Source organism: Danio aesculapii, chromosome 15 (genome assembly GCF_903798145.1).
Source record: "Danio aesculapii chromosome 15, fDanAes4.1, whole genome shotgun sequence".
Taxonomy (NCBI): Eukaryota; Metazoa; Chordata; class Actinopteri; order Cypriniformes; family Danionidae; genus Danio; species Danio aesculapii.
Window position 1 is genome coordinate 20,126,298 of NC_079449.1, and position 14,816 is coordinate 20,141,113.

Consider the following 14,816-nt stretch of genomic DNA (forward strand, 5'->3'; position numbering starts at 1 on the left):
AATTAATCATAAGTTTTAAAAAAAAGTTAATATATTTGTTTAAATTAGTGAGAAGTGAGAGAGCTTAAAGTTGATTAAATAACCCAGCTTGGACATAAATACCCCACATAAATGGTCTAAGCCAATAAAATATCAGTCGAAGGCAATAAAATTTCTTATGAGTAACAGTAAATCAAACTCATTCGCTCATTCATAATTCACACAGTGCTGCCATCTATAGGTAACTTCTGCAGATTGGGTTTACAACAGAAGCAATTATAATATTGAAGAAATAGTAGCAAACCTAAACAAATAAATACAGTTGTGCATGTTGTGGTCTAGTTGTAGTATCTTGCCCTGTTTGACCGTTTTTGTGCTAAAGTGCTAACTTTAGTGATCACGTGATGAACAACAGGAAGGAACGCGAGTCTTCTTCAGGACAAGAGAGTTACTCAATCCATCGAAGTGTGTGTTGAAATCTCCCAAAATATCATGGACCAACTTACTACTGTCATTGAACAACAGCACATGGGTAATGAAACGTGTTTTAATTGTTTAAGAAACCTTTTAACATTAGGAGTGACGCTTTATGACATACTGGACTGGTACATCTTTTGTCATTTGTCTTTCTCGTGCATGCTGACGTTGTAGTAACTTAAACATATTTCATTCACTCATTCATATAGTTGATTGAACTTATCTAAAGTATTAAAGGAGTGAATTTCTCCACAGGCCTGACTGTAGGATTGAGTTTGTTGATCGTCGTTGTGATTGTCGTCCTCGCTGCTGTTGTTTACACTCCACCGGGCGCCGTTACGCGGTGCTTGAGGAGGAGGAGAAGCGAAGAGCAGCTCTCACTGACCGCTAACAGAATATCATGACTCATGATGATGATGATGATGATGGTGACACAAATTAATAATAACTACACCGATCTCTGTGTTGGACCGACAACAAGAATAAACTGTTAAACCGTAAATATCAGAACAACATTTACTTCTCAGTCAGATAATGGTTTACAAACAAAGTGACATCCCGATTCCCTACAATACAGAGTTTGCAAAGTTTTTCCAGTTTATTCATGGTGTTAGATCACACTCTCCACGCCTGATAAATACTATACAGCCCCGGACGCCATGAGCTTATCAGGAAATCTTCAGGTATCTGGACATCAAGTCAGCAGAGTTTCCAATACCCAAACCTGCATTCGAATTAGCAGTCTACTATCAATAAAGGAGTTGACTGTGGAAGGAAGCCAGAGAAGAGCAGAAGCAGGAGACGAAGTAATGATAATAATTGAGCAGGGATCATTGAATAATCTTAGTTGCATGTGTTCCGGTGCTCTCTCATACCTCTTCTGAACAGCACAAATATAGCAATGTTATTATACATCAGGCCACAAGACCTTAAATTAGAGACATACCCTCATATTTCATATCAGTGGAGAGGAACATTTCATGAAACACCATCACTATAAGACCAAACAATGAAAAAAGCACTAAAAGTAGAACAAGTAATAAGAAATATATTAAATCAAATCAATAAGTGATTCTTATAATAAATAATAATCATAAATGAATACAAAATATCAATAAAAATGAATAACTAAGATTTATAAATAATTATCTAGCCATAACTGAAATTATCAATGTAAAACAAATAATAAAAAAAGAAAACATTATATATTATAGAATTTATTTCATTTAAAGCACTCACAGGTTATCACATATTTTAAATTCTACAATGAAAATACGTATACAGTTAAAATAAGAATTATTAAACCCCCTTTGAATTTTTTTTCTTTTTTAAATATTAACAAATGATGTTTAACAGAGCGAGGACATTTTCACAGTATGTCTAATAATATTTTTCTTCTAGAGAAAGTTTTATTTTGGCAAGAATAAAAGCAGTTAAAAATGTTTTAATTAACATTTTGAGGTCAAAATTATTAGCCCCTTTAAGCTATATTTTTAGAGAACAAACCATCGTTATACAATTACCCTAACCTGCCTAGTTAACCTAATTAACCTAGTTAAGCCTTTAAATGTCACTTTAAGCTGGACAGAAGCTGTCTTAAAATATCTAGCAAAATATTATTTACTGTCATCATGGCAAAGATAAAATAAATCAGATATTAGAAATAAGTTATTAAAACTATTATGATTAGAAATGTGTTGAAAAAAAATCTCTTTGTTAAACAGAAATTGGGGTAAAATAAACAATGGGCTAATAATTCAGGGGGGTTAATAATTCTGACTTCAACTGTATATTTGTTAATGTAGGCTAAATATGGAAGCGTTTATATATATATAATGTATGTAAATATACACGCACACATATATATGCGTTATTTTGACCTCATACTGAAATGTACTGCAAATGCAATTAAGGTAATTTTCTGTCATTTTGGATGATGCTTTTTTATTATTTTGAACAATTTTGTATAATATTCAAGGTTAAATTCTGTTACCTGTCAAATAAATGTCAGTCCTTCCCAGTAAACTCTATAAAATGGATATGTAAAAGCTGAACTGGCATAGACCTATGTAATGAAAAATAAATTAACTTTATTATGTTCCCAATTCGATCCTATTCTTTTTGTTTCTGCTAACATCAATAAATATTGTTTATTTAACAAAAAGATGAGTCTTATTTTAGGATTAGGTAACTGAAGTTTTTATTATTTTGGTTTAAATTAGTTTTTATTGTTAGCTTTTGTTTCATTTTGAGTTTTAGTAATTGTGATGTCTTATTTTAGCTTTAGGTGTTTAGGGTTTATGGTACACTAAAATATTAATAAAAATATCAATGGCAACAAGTTGAATTAAAATAAAGATATATTTATATATATATATATATATATATATTTTTTTTTTTTTTTTTTTTTTTTTTTTTCATATTTTCCAAGGTTTCCAATAATAAATATTTGAGATTCATAGCGGTAGGGTTTGCTTAATTGTGCAATTCCAATGAATAACCACTAGAAGGACTAGTGCTCTTTGAAAAAAAGTGTTTCTGACTGCATTCTAATATGAGTCTGAGAATCTTAAAGAAATTATATTCATGTTATACAGGGTGATTCAAAAAGAATACCACAACTTTCAGGTTTATGTTACTCAAGTGTCTGGAGGGGGTCATATTGAACATCTATTTACTTTGTTTTCTACTGAAAAAAAAGTTAAGTACTCTTCACATTGATTATTTTCCCAAGGTTCCATCATATGTCTTTAATTAAATACAGATTTTCAAAGTTGTGGGTTTTTTTTTTTAATCACTCTGTATTATATCCTTACATTTCATAATGCATCTGAAATTCCTAAACTATGAATTCTTTGTTTATTATGTATTCCCAGGCCATTTGGAAATATGAGGAATCTCAAAAGACATTAAACAGGATTTAACACTATAGGAGTAATATTGTAAAATATTGAAGTGAGTGTTCAATGTTACTCCAATAACAGTATATACTCCAATAACAGTATATAACTCCTATATGGGTAAGTGGTTCAGCTTAATTTGAATTTCAATTTCTTATTTAATAACATTTAATATGCAAATCCCCAAGGAACATTTTTTTAACGTCACCCCTGTTTCTCTGTCACCAAACTTAAGATTAATTAAAAGCCATTTCTGCTGTTGTCTGTCTGTCCCAAACACTGATTGTGAGTCCATAATCACAATCCTATTTTCTCTGCTCTCCCTGCTAATCCAGATGGGGAGACAGAGATACGGTCACTGACAAATGCAGACACGTCAAATCAGACAAAATATGAGACATGTCTATGCAGCATAAGAACATTTAACATTCACACATTAAAGCAACATAAAGAGGAAACAGTGATAATTCCTTCATGTATTTTTTTTACTGTTTATTTATCAAAATGTTTTTTTTTTTTTTTCATCTACTTAAATCAGAACACAACTGTATATTTGTGCACAGAGATCAGTAACCGATGCCAGGACTGTTTATCAATACATTGCAGTTTAGTTTGTTTTTCACCAAACCTTATTGTTATAATAATTATATATGTGATATGTTATGTGGAACACATTATATGACTTTATATGACTTCTTTATATATACAGTTGAAATCAGAATTATTAGCCCCTCTTTAAATTTCTTTTCTTTTTTAAAAATATTTCCCAAATGATGTTTAACAGAGCAAGGAAAGAGTATGTCTGATAATATTTTTTCTTCTAGAGAAAGTCTTTATTGCTTTATTTTGGCTAGAATAAAAGCAGTTTTAAATTAAAAAAAAAAAAAAACATTTTAGGGTAAAATTTATTAGCCCCTTTAAGCTAAATATTTTTTTCAATAGTTTACAGAACAAACCATCAATATACAATAACTTGCTTAATTACCCTAACCTGCCTAGTTAACCTAATTAGCCTAGTTAAGCTTTTAAATGTCACTTTAAGCTGTATAAAAGTGCCTTGAAAAATATCTAAAATATTATTTACTGTCATCATGGCAAAGAGAAAATAAATCAAATATTAGAAATGAGTTATTAAAACTGTCGTGTTTAGAAATGTGTTGAAAAAAAATCTCTCTGTTAAACAGAAACTGGGGAAAAAATAAAGAGGGGGCTAATAATTCTGATTTCAACTATATATATATTTCTATATATATATATATATATATATATATATATATATATATATATATATATATATATATATATATATATATATACATATATATATATATATATATATATGTATATATGTGTGTGTGTGTGTGTGTGTATATATATATAATATTAATGGCATAGTTCACCAAAAAAAAAAAAAAATCAGGTTAATTTCATTACCCTCATGCCATTTAAGATGCCATTTAATTAGTCCATGGCCACGAACATTTTGAAAATGTAAAAAAAAAAAAAAACACTCAAAAAATTATAGTATTTTGGGTTATTTATTTATTAATTTTGGGTAATGGTATGGATATTCATGTTTATTTGATATGTATATATTGAGAAATTGGTATGTGCGAGTGATAAATGCAAAACTGAACTAAAATGTATTGTGAATACATACAAATAACACTATAAATGTATACAATTAATGAAGTTTATGATCCCTAACTTATCCAAGATGGAAGTATTTCACCCAAAAAATAGTAAAAAATACTTTAAACTGTATATGAAAAAAACAATGACTTTATTCAAGACTCTATACTGCTCATTGAGCGCAGTCTTTCGGATGAGACGTTAAACCAAGGCCCTGACTCTCTGTGTTCATTAAAAATCCCAGGATGTCCTTCGAAAAAGAGTATAAAAGTGTAGGGATTTAACCTCGGCATCCTGTCCAAATTTGCCCACTGGCCACTGTCCATCGTGGCCTCCTAACCATCCCCATATCATAATTGGCTTCATCACTCTGTCTCCTCTCCACCAATCAGCTGGTGTGTGGTGTGCGGTCTGACACAATATGTCTGCCGTTGGGTCAAATAGGTGGATGCTGCACACTGGTGGTGGATGAGGAGATTCTCCCCAAAAATGTGTAAAGTGCTTTGAGTGTCTAGAAAAGCGCTAAATAAATGTAAGGAATTATTATAATTTAAAGAGATACATTTTTAAAGGAGCTTATCATCAGGCCTGATACTAGTAGTGAAATATGTCACACAAATGTATGATACTTTGATTATTATTTTTTTTTTTGCCTCTCAAGATATGTCGGTAGCCATTTACTTGCATTTTTATAAATCCCCATAAGTCACCTACAACTTGAACATCTTGAATATGAGTAAATTACCAAAAATATGTTAAGGGATGACCACTATTTGCTGCCATTATATGAAAGAACACAAGCAGTGCATTTTTACAAAAACAAATATTTCCATACAGCATTAATAAAACACCAGGATGAGTAAATGGTGACATTTTGCGCAAACCGTCCTTTTAACTGTACAGACAAAATGTAATAAATAGTAATGAGTTAAATAACCTATAAGATGTTCAACCGCAGAAAGCAATAAAGCCAAGAGATGAATCCATCAATCAATGTCACAGCATCCAGTAAAATAATTTCTTATTCATCCCCTTTTCTCTCTCCCCGTTCACTGTGGCATCTCATTCCTAATCAATATGTTTTGTATCTCCGGCTGATTGCTGGTTTTCTCTGACAGAATGAGTCTGTATTGATCGTAGGCTGTGGTTTTTTCTCCACATGCCCAGTAAAAACATCAGCAAAATAATATTACATCTTCTGGTATGAAATGGGGGGATGGAGTTCAAAAAAGGATTGGGGTTTTCAATAATCTGTAGCCCAGATATATTTTAGAGGATTTGATGAATTTTCCCCCTGTACAGTGCATCCAGAGATACTAATATCCTGAGGATATCTCAGCTAAATTGGTTTGCATTATTTTTAAATAGAAAGCTGTGGATAATACAGTCAGTTTTATAGACTTGATGTACAGCCACTCATGTTTAGGCCTTTGAATCACACCCTCCTCCTCTGTACATACACAATCATAACACATGGGTGACAGGGCAGTCCTACCAGCTGCCGTCTGTCTGAGGAATTCTGTATTATCCGTTTCAACCAGAGGCTTCACCAATGATGCCATTGATAGACAGCAGTCTGTTTCAAATCATAGTGTGTGTCTTCTCTGTTTGTTTGTCTGACTGTTCACTTTTTTCCTTCTCTAATCATTTATTTCATCATGTAAACAAAAATAACAAATGGCTACAGTGTACTACAAATACAAGCTACCAATACAATGAGACCTAATTATATAACAATTGATATTATAACCCTACCGTGTAGATAAAACTAAATGACAATCTAATGAATTTAGATACTTTTAATACAGGGAGTAAAAAAATAAATAAATAAACAAAAGCTACACTTGAGATATTGTGTAATTATATATTAATAAAATAAAATAAATATATAAACTAAAAGGTCATGTTTTTTTTAAAGAAAATAATTCTGTTCATCAAGGCGACATTTATTACATGTAAAGAAAATTGTTAAATATTTATTTTAAAAAATTTATTTAATGACTGCTTTCTTATTTTATGTAGTTTCAAATGAAATTATTACCGCAGTCATTATTGCTTTTATTACTATTACCATTAATAATAATGAAAATAATAATAATAATTCATATTAGAGGGATTTCTGAAGGATCATGGATCAAGACTGGAGTAATGAAGCTGAAAATTCACCTTTAAAATCACTGGAATAAATTTAACTAAATTAAATTATGAACTTCTTTTGAACAGTTATTTTATGGTGCAATACCATTTCACAATTGTATAATTTGTACTGTATTTTTATTAAATAAAAGCAGCCTTGGTGAGCAGGAGAAGCTTTTTTTAAAACATGAAAAAGTTCTACTGACCCCAAACTTTTGACCGGTAGTGTACATATTTTAATTAACAAAAACAAAGTACAACAATTGACTTCCAACAACATCTACTCAAAAATGGCAAATTAAAGTGAGAACAGAAAATCGAAAAATTGCATTTTATGATTAACAAAAACTGTCATATATAACAATTGACTACAAACAACAAAAATGTACACAAAAATTGTTCCAATTTAAGTCAGAACAGAAAATCTGAAAATTACATTTCATGAAAAATAACTATATAATATAATATAATATAATATAATATAATATAATATAATATAATATAATATAATATAATATAATATAATATAATATAAAATAATATAATATAATGTAAAATAATATAATATAATGTAATATAATATAATATAATTAATTTAATATAATATAATAACTATATAATATAATATAATATAATATAATATAATATAAAACTATATAAAATAATATAATATAATTAATATAAATAATATAATATAAAATAATATAATATAATATAATATAATTAATATAAAATAATATAATATAATTAATTTAATATAATATAATAACTATATAATATAATATAATATAATATAATATAATATAATATAATATAAAATAATATATAATTAATATAATATAATATAATATAATATAATATAATATAATATAATATAATATAATATAATAACTATATAATATAATATAATATAATTAATTTGATATAATATAATAACTATATAATATAATATAATATAATATAATATAATATAATATAATATAAAATAATATATAATTAATATAATATAATATAATAACTATATAATATAATTAAGTTAATATAATATAATATAATAACAATATAATATAATATAATATAATATAATATAATATAATATAAATTATATTATATTAACATATAATTCATTCATTATTCACTATATAATTCAACATATAATTCACTACCTACTGCGCCATCGCGTCGCCTTATATATATATATATAACCAATGTATATTAATCAGATTATCAAAATTGTTTTTTCAATTGTCAGCCAGTTTTATATTTGTTATTTATTTGTGAGATTGCCTGGCTCTCTTCAGGCTCAAAGCCCAGGACAATAAAAGGCTGACAGCACATATAGCAGCCATTAAAGAGGACAGTTAGAGAGTGTCTGCAGCTCCCATTGAAACTTGACCTTAGCGTCAGCATAGGTGTGGTTTGTTTGCTGTTACCTTGAACACAGTTTACTTAATGTTTCATTGAAGGAGGCAATCGTGCATTGCTTGGTTTTAAATGAAACTGTGATTAGTGTTCAAATGAGGTACATACCCATATACTCATTATGAAGGTATTCTGGACAATAATATGACCAAGAGCATTTTGGGTCACTCATTTTCCCACTCATTATTCATTTAGTATTTTATACTGTACTTAATAGAAAGCAAATATGTGAAAATTTATACATAAGATTCAGACTTTTTTCTTCTCAGAAAAAAAGGTACAAAAACAATTATTAGGTACCTTTAAGGGTACAAATGTGTACATTTTGAAAATGCTTATTGACATTTATTCATTTTTCTTTCTTTCTTTCTGGGATACTTGCATTTTGTCTCAAATCTGTCAAATAAAAATTAAATTCCATTCAATTCAAATGGTTTCACAGAATAGAAAAGAGGAGAATAAAATACAAGAATAAAGTTTTTGTAATAAAAATCTTTATCATGCAGGAAAACTCAAACCACATGTAAACAAAACCAAATAAAGCTTGTTTGTGTGAAATTACTCAAAAAAGGGCTACTTTCTCTTTTTTTGCATTTTATTTTGTTTTGTAAAGCTTGTTCAGCTGTTAATGTCCATTTTTTATAACACTCCCTTTTCATTTTGATAGTAACAAAAATAAAGTGATGCAATTATGGGCAATAGTTTCATTAACCTGCCATCTATAAAACATAAAATTATTAGTTCATACCAAGGAAGAGCATCGTTTAAAATGTCATAAAATGGCTTAAACGAGAGGAATGATGCCTCACCCCTTTATTAAGTTACTGTTAAGCGCTGTTTAGTGGTTTGACAGCTGGCACGTACAGCGCATGCGCAGAACGAACAGAAGTCGAAGCTCGAAGACGCGGCTGCACATCTTCCTCTGTGCGACGGCACCAAATGATGTGAGTTTCGCCGCTATCTTCTCTGACATCTCGTGTTTTTCTACCTTGAATGGCGCTGGTCACCGTACAACGGTCGCCAACCCCAAGTACGACCTCCAGTCCGTGCGTGTCGGTGAGTTCTTGTCTATTTCACCAGTTTGTTTAGTTATTAAATGATTTTAATTTATACCCGAGCTGTAAGCGGTAGCTAGGGTGTTCACTCCATATACGCATGCGCAGAACGATTCCGAGCTTATCAGTGGTGGACATGCAACTAGCCGGTTGGGCTTTGTTCTGTATAAGTGTTTGTTGTGACATGCTGGGTATGTTTTTAAGTTAGAAAAACACTAAAACGAAGCTATCTTTAGTTTTGCGAGCTATTAGGCAACAGTAGCGGATATGTTTTGTAGTTTTGTAAGATAGTTGTGTTGGCTAGTTGCTAGCTGCTGATGTTCACACAGTACATGTAGCCTACTTAAGAAACTATTCAAGAACCACATTGTCGTGAATTTTATTAATGTATTTCGATACTAAAAGTGAAACATCTCAGATACATATAGAATATGTGATGTGTCGTGTGCTTTTGTTGTAGAGACACCTTTAATTACCCCATCTTTTTCTCTACAACTGTCAAAGATGCAAAACAATTGTTATGTATTTTAATGTGCCTTTATTACCAGAAATTCTAGTTACACTTTGCAGTATGGTTTCATTTGTTTACATTTCAGCCTAACTAGCCTACATAACATCAGAACTAACTGCCAATACTACATTTCAATTAAGTGATCTTTTAATATACATCTTGTATATTTCTGTCGTTCAGCCTATTTTTGCAATATTTATCATCTTAAATTTACATATTACATATTTTTATGTCTCTTGTTCTACCTCAGAATTGTTTACTCCACCTCACCCCCCCCCTCTCATCCCCTATTTTGCACTATTTATTTATCATCTTACATTTACATAGTACATCTTGCATTTATCTCCCGTTCTACCTCAGAACTGTTTACCTCACCTCACCTTACCCCCCATCCTCTATTTTGCACTGCTGTATATCGTCTACAGCTATTTCTACTGTAACTTGTTTAGTGTGATCTGTATTGAACGGATTTATTTACATGCTTGCATTGAGTAGTGAGATGCACTTAATCTCATGACACATGTATAAAATGTACATTGTATACGTGTACAGTGACAATAAAAGGCAATCTATTTTATTCTATTCTATATTATACAATGGATATGAGTCAGCATGAACTAAAAACCTTTCATTTATTAGCTAACGTTTACAGATAAGTTAGTATTGAAACATTCACAAACAATAAGTAATACATTTGCTTCAGTACTAACTCTTCTGTGTCAACGTTATTTAGTTCATTGGTAGTGTTACTGCTTTTAATGGATGAATCTTTTTGTAAATTATTACTCATTTTCTTAATGTCTGAAAGTCAAAGTTGTAGATTAAAAAAATTGTGGATTTATTTGTACAGTATGTGGTTCTGCAACAGTATGAATAGGAATCTATTATGATGCTGTTCTGTACATAACCACAGATTTTAGCCACTATTATGAGATCTAGAAAACGCTGTTCAGTTGAATACATTTACTGATTAAAAGGGGGAGATGGTGCATGAAAAGTGGGTTAGAACTATACAGCCCACGTCTCGTTTTGTCACATCTTACGGTGCACAAAGGATAGATTTAAGAAATGTTAAGCCCTGCAGCCTGATCCTGATTGGAACGAGTATTTAAATATAGGAGAATCTCGTGTTTTTTGTGTATTTTTTCAGAATCAGAAATGCGTTTAAAAGTAAAAAAAAAGAGGAACTTAAAAAAAAATTGGGTGTAAACTAGGCATGGGACGGTATAAGATTCTGACGGTATGATAACCTTGGATAAAAATATCACGGTTTCGCAGTATTGTGATTACTGCTTTAAAATATATTATTTTTAATTGTCTAGGTAAAAAACAAATCTTTTCCCCCCATTGAAGACAATTTATTTTATTTTAGGAAACATTTAAAATATTTTGGAGCAGTAAACATGTCAGGCTAAATAATTCAAATGAATCATTGACTTCTGCTGTTTTTATCAGTTTCAAAAACACAGATTTCTTTACAATTTACAAATGGCATCTTTGGATATCTTTTTTGCTGGAGATACTGTTGTCCTAAAAACAAACAAAAAAAAACGAATAAAAATGTTTACACATACCTGAGGAACGGTATTACAGAACATTTTGATGGTTTTAAAACCTTGACTTTTCCAAACTGCGGTATACCTTGAAAAGCAAGGTAACAGGAATACATTTTCGCTTGTACACTTTTGCTTGTACACGCTTGTGCATCTTAATTGGGTGTAAACAGGGCATTTATCATTTTTTAGCATCCACACAAATGAACAATAACATTTATTTAAAGTTGATTGATATAATTGTGGTGACTTGCCTCAACCCATTCATCTTAAATGAATAGTCCACCCAAAAATAATTATGTGACCATTATCTACTCACTAAAACCTGTATCCTCTATTTCTTTTACTGAACACTGAAGAAGATATTGAAGGAATATTTGCCCATGTATTGAGACCCCAAGCTGTCAAGCTACTTATATACATCCCTCAGAATATCTTTAGTTTTATTCAACACAAGAAGCAATTTCTTTCAGGTTTAAAACATGATTACAGTCAGAAAACATTGATCAAAATCTCGATTAATTGAACATTCTAACCCGATTACAATTAATGATAGATTATTTTATTTATTTATTTATTTTTGCCCTCATAGTGACAAGTTTTATTTGCCGTCTCAAGGCATCTCTGCGCAGCTTCCAATCATCGCCAATGTAGTGCAAAGTAAGACTCAAGAATGAGCCCATCGTCCTACTTGACCAGAAATCAGATGTGGCTGCAAAGTGGCTGCAGAAGAATAAATCAGCCACAGCCTTTAACTTAGCGGGTTCATGTGTTACTAGGGAAATTAATTGAAAAAATTGTTCTGGAAAAATTAGATCGATTATAGGTTCTGAATTTCGATTACTTTTCGATTAATCACCCAGCCCTAAGTCTAATTAAATGACATTTTTTGTTGGGCAATCCCTTTAACAGGCCAACTTAAACTCATTAGAGTAATGCTTTAGTGCAGGCCATATAAAGGCCACAGCCAGATAGGAAAATTAGGTTATGCGAGTCAAAAAAATATGGGCTTATTTTCCCCTCTATTACCAGCTGCCCGTCATGTGACCCCATTGAGGCATCCATGTGAGTCATCTTGTGAGATGCCTCAAGGTTTTCCAGACAAAGTCCTCAGTGAACCTTTCCTAGCCAGCCTTATTAGTATGCCAAGTTTGACCCTGATTGTAATGCATGCCCATATGCAAACCTTACTTGCATCCATAGAGCTGGTATTTGATTATCAAATTAACCAGTTCCTCAAATAAGTTCAATGTGAAGAGTTATATTGTTGTATATTGTCTTGTTACCAAAGCAAAGCACTGTTACACCTCAAACTTACTGCAGTGCGGTGTCTCTAACACTGTTGTTTACTGCTGCAGTGTGTTTTTGCCAAAGCATATGGTGATTATAGTTTGAATTGTGTCTGACTTCCTCTTATTTACTGTAAGCAGTGCTGTTGAGAAGCGCTGGGTTCGTGACGTTCTTATGCAGCATGGTTTGCCTGCTTGATCCCTGAGAGAAAGTACTCTGGGATTGGGATTACAAAGACAGGCAGCGTGGATTAAAAATAGCCTGGACCATTGTGGACAGAGGAAGTCTGAAGCTTTACAGTAATCACACGTCTCTACTTGTAATTTGTTGTGTGTGCGTGTTTGTCTTTGTTTGTTTGGCTTAGCTAGGAAAAATGAGTGAGAAGGTTTAGATTTGTAAGAAAGCAATCAGTGGAAGATGGGGATGTGCGAGCCGTTTGATACGCATCAAGCCTGCTTATCTTGCAAGCGGCTCGCGCATCTTCCAGTGATTGCTATCTTACAAATCTAAACCTTCCTAAGACGAAAGGTTTTCTTCTGCAGTGATACTGCAGATGCTGAAGGTGTTTCGAATAAACATCCTTCTCTGTTTTGCTGGGTAATGATGTGTGTAAAGTGTCTGCTCATATTGTACATTATTCATAATTAAGGTAATCTACTATGGATGCACTACAGTTCAGAGGTTTGGGGTCAGGATATGTTCATTAACCATTTGTATGCTGTTCAGAGTTTTTTGACCAAAAAATTTACTTTTGGTTTATTTATTTATTTATTATTTTACCTCATTGCTAATATGAAACTTGGTTAAGATTTTGGAATTTCCTGTGTGTAAGCAGGGGTGGACTTAGTGATTTGGGTATGTCTGATAATATTTTTTTCTGCTGGAGAAAGGCTAGATTTTGGCTAGAATAAAAGCAGTTTTAATTTTTTTAAAAACCCCTTTAAGGTAAAAAACATATTAGCCCCTTTAAGCTATATATTTTTTTGAAATTTGATAGTCTACAGAACAAACCATCATTATACAATAACTTGCCTAATTACCCTATATTGCCTAGTTAACTTTATTTACCTAGTTAAGCTTTTAAATTGCCCTTTAAGCTGTATAGAAGTGTCTTGAAAAATATCTAGTCAAATATTATTTACTGTCATCATGGCAAAGATATAATCAGTTATTAGTAATAAGTTATTAAAACTATTATGTTTAGAAATGTCTTGAAAAAATGTTCTCTTCGTTAAACAGAAATTGGGGAAAAATTAAACAGGCGCTAATACAGGGGCGCTAATAATTAATTCTATAATTAAAAATTTATATATTTATATATATTTTATATTGCAGCCTCTTGTGATTAAGTTTCAAATTGGGATTGCGATTCGATTTCGATTAATTGCACATCCGTAATTTAAAGGAACCTTTATTTTCCTAATGTAAAATTAAAAGCTAAATTTACAAATAAAAAAGCAAGTTCCCAAACTATGTACAGCAGGGGTGTCCAAACTTGATCCTGGGGGGCCGGTATCCTGCAGATCTTAGCTCCAACTTGTCTCAGCACACCTGCACAGATGCACTGAAAGCCTTTGAGAGCTTGATTAGCTAGCCCAGGTGTGTCTGATTAGGGTTGGAACTAAACTTTGCAGGACACCGGCCCTCCGGACCGAGTTTGGGCACCTCGACGTACAGTTAATTAGCCATTTTTGTGATTAGATTTTAATGGTTGTAATAATTTAAAAAAACATGAAAACAAAATTTTTCACCATTTTTCATATGAATTGAATAATTGCTGATTGTGAATCGGCGGCCGTTTCACTGGGAAATGTTATGTGAACAGGCTCTCTCTTAATAAGCTCACAGTGCTTCATACATG

At 31.2% G+C, this 14,816-nt stretch overlaps 1 protein-coding gene and 1 long non-coding RNA gene across 2 annotated transcripts in view; both read left to right on the forward strand.

Moving 5' to 3' along the window:
* Positions 1-394: 394 nt before the first annotated feature.
* On the forward strand, positions 395-2,620 carry LOC130241892 (uncharacterized). The gene is made up of 2 exons (XR_008838913.1): positions 395-511; positions 712-2,620. It is a non-coding gene; the product is annotated as an uncharacterized LOC130241892 (long non-coding RNA).
* Positions 2,621-9,456: 6,836 nt separating this feature from the next.
* ssh2a (slingshot protein phosphatase 2a) overlaps positions 9,457-14,816 on the forward strand; it is a 43,666-nt gene continuing 38,306 nt past the window's right edge. Inside the window, exon 1 of the mRNA XM_056473331.1 lies at positions 9,457-9,602. Coding sequence (XP_056329306.1) covers positions 9,540-9,602 — 63 coding nt within the window. The 5' untranslated portion in view covers positions 9,457-9,539. The remainder of the gene's footprint in view (positions 9,603-14,816) is intronic.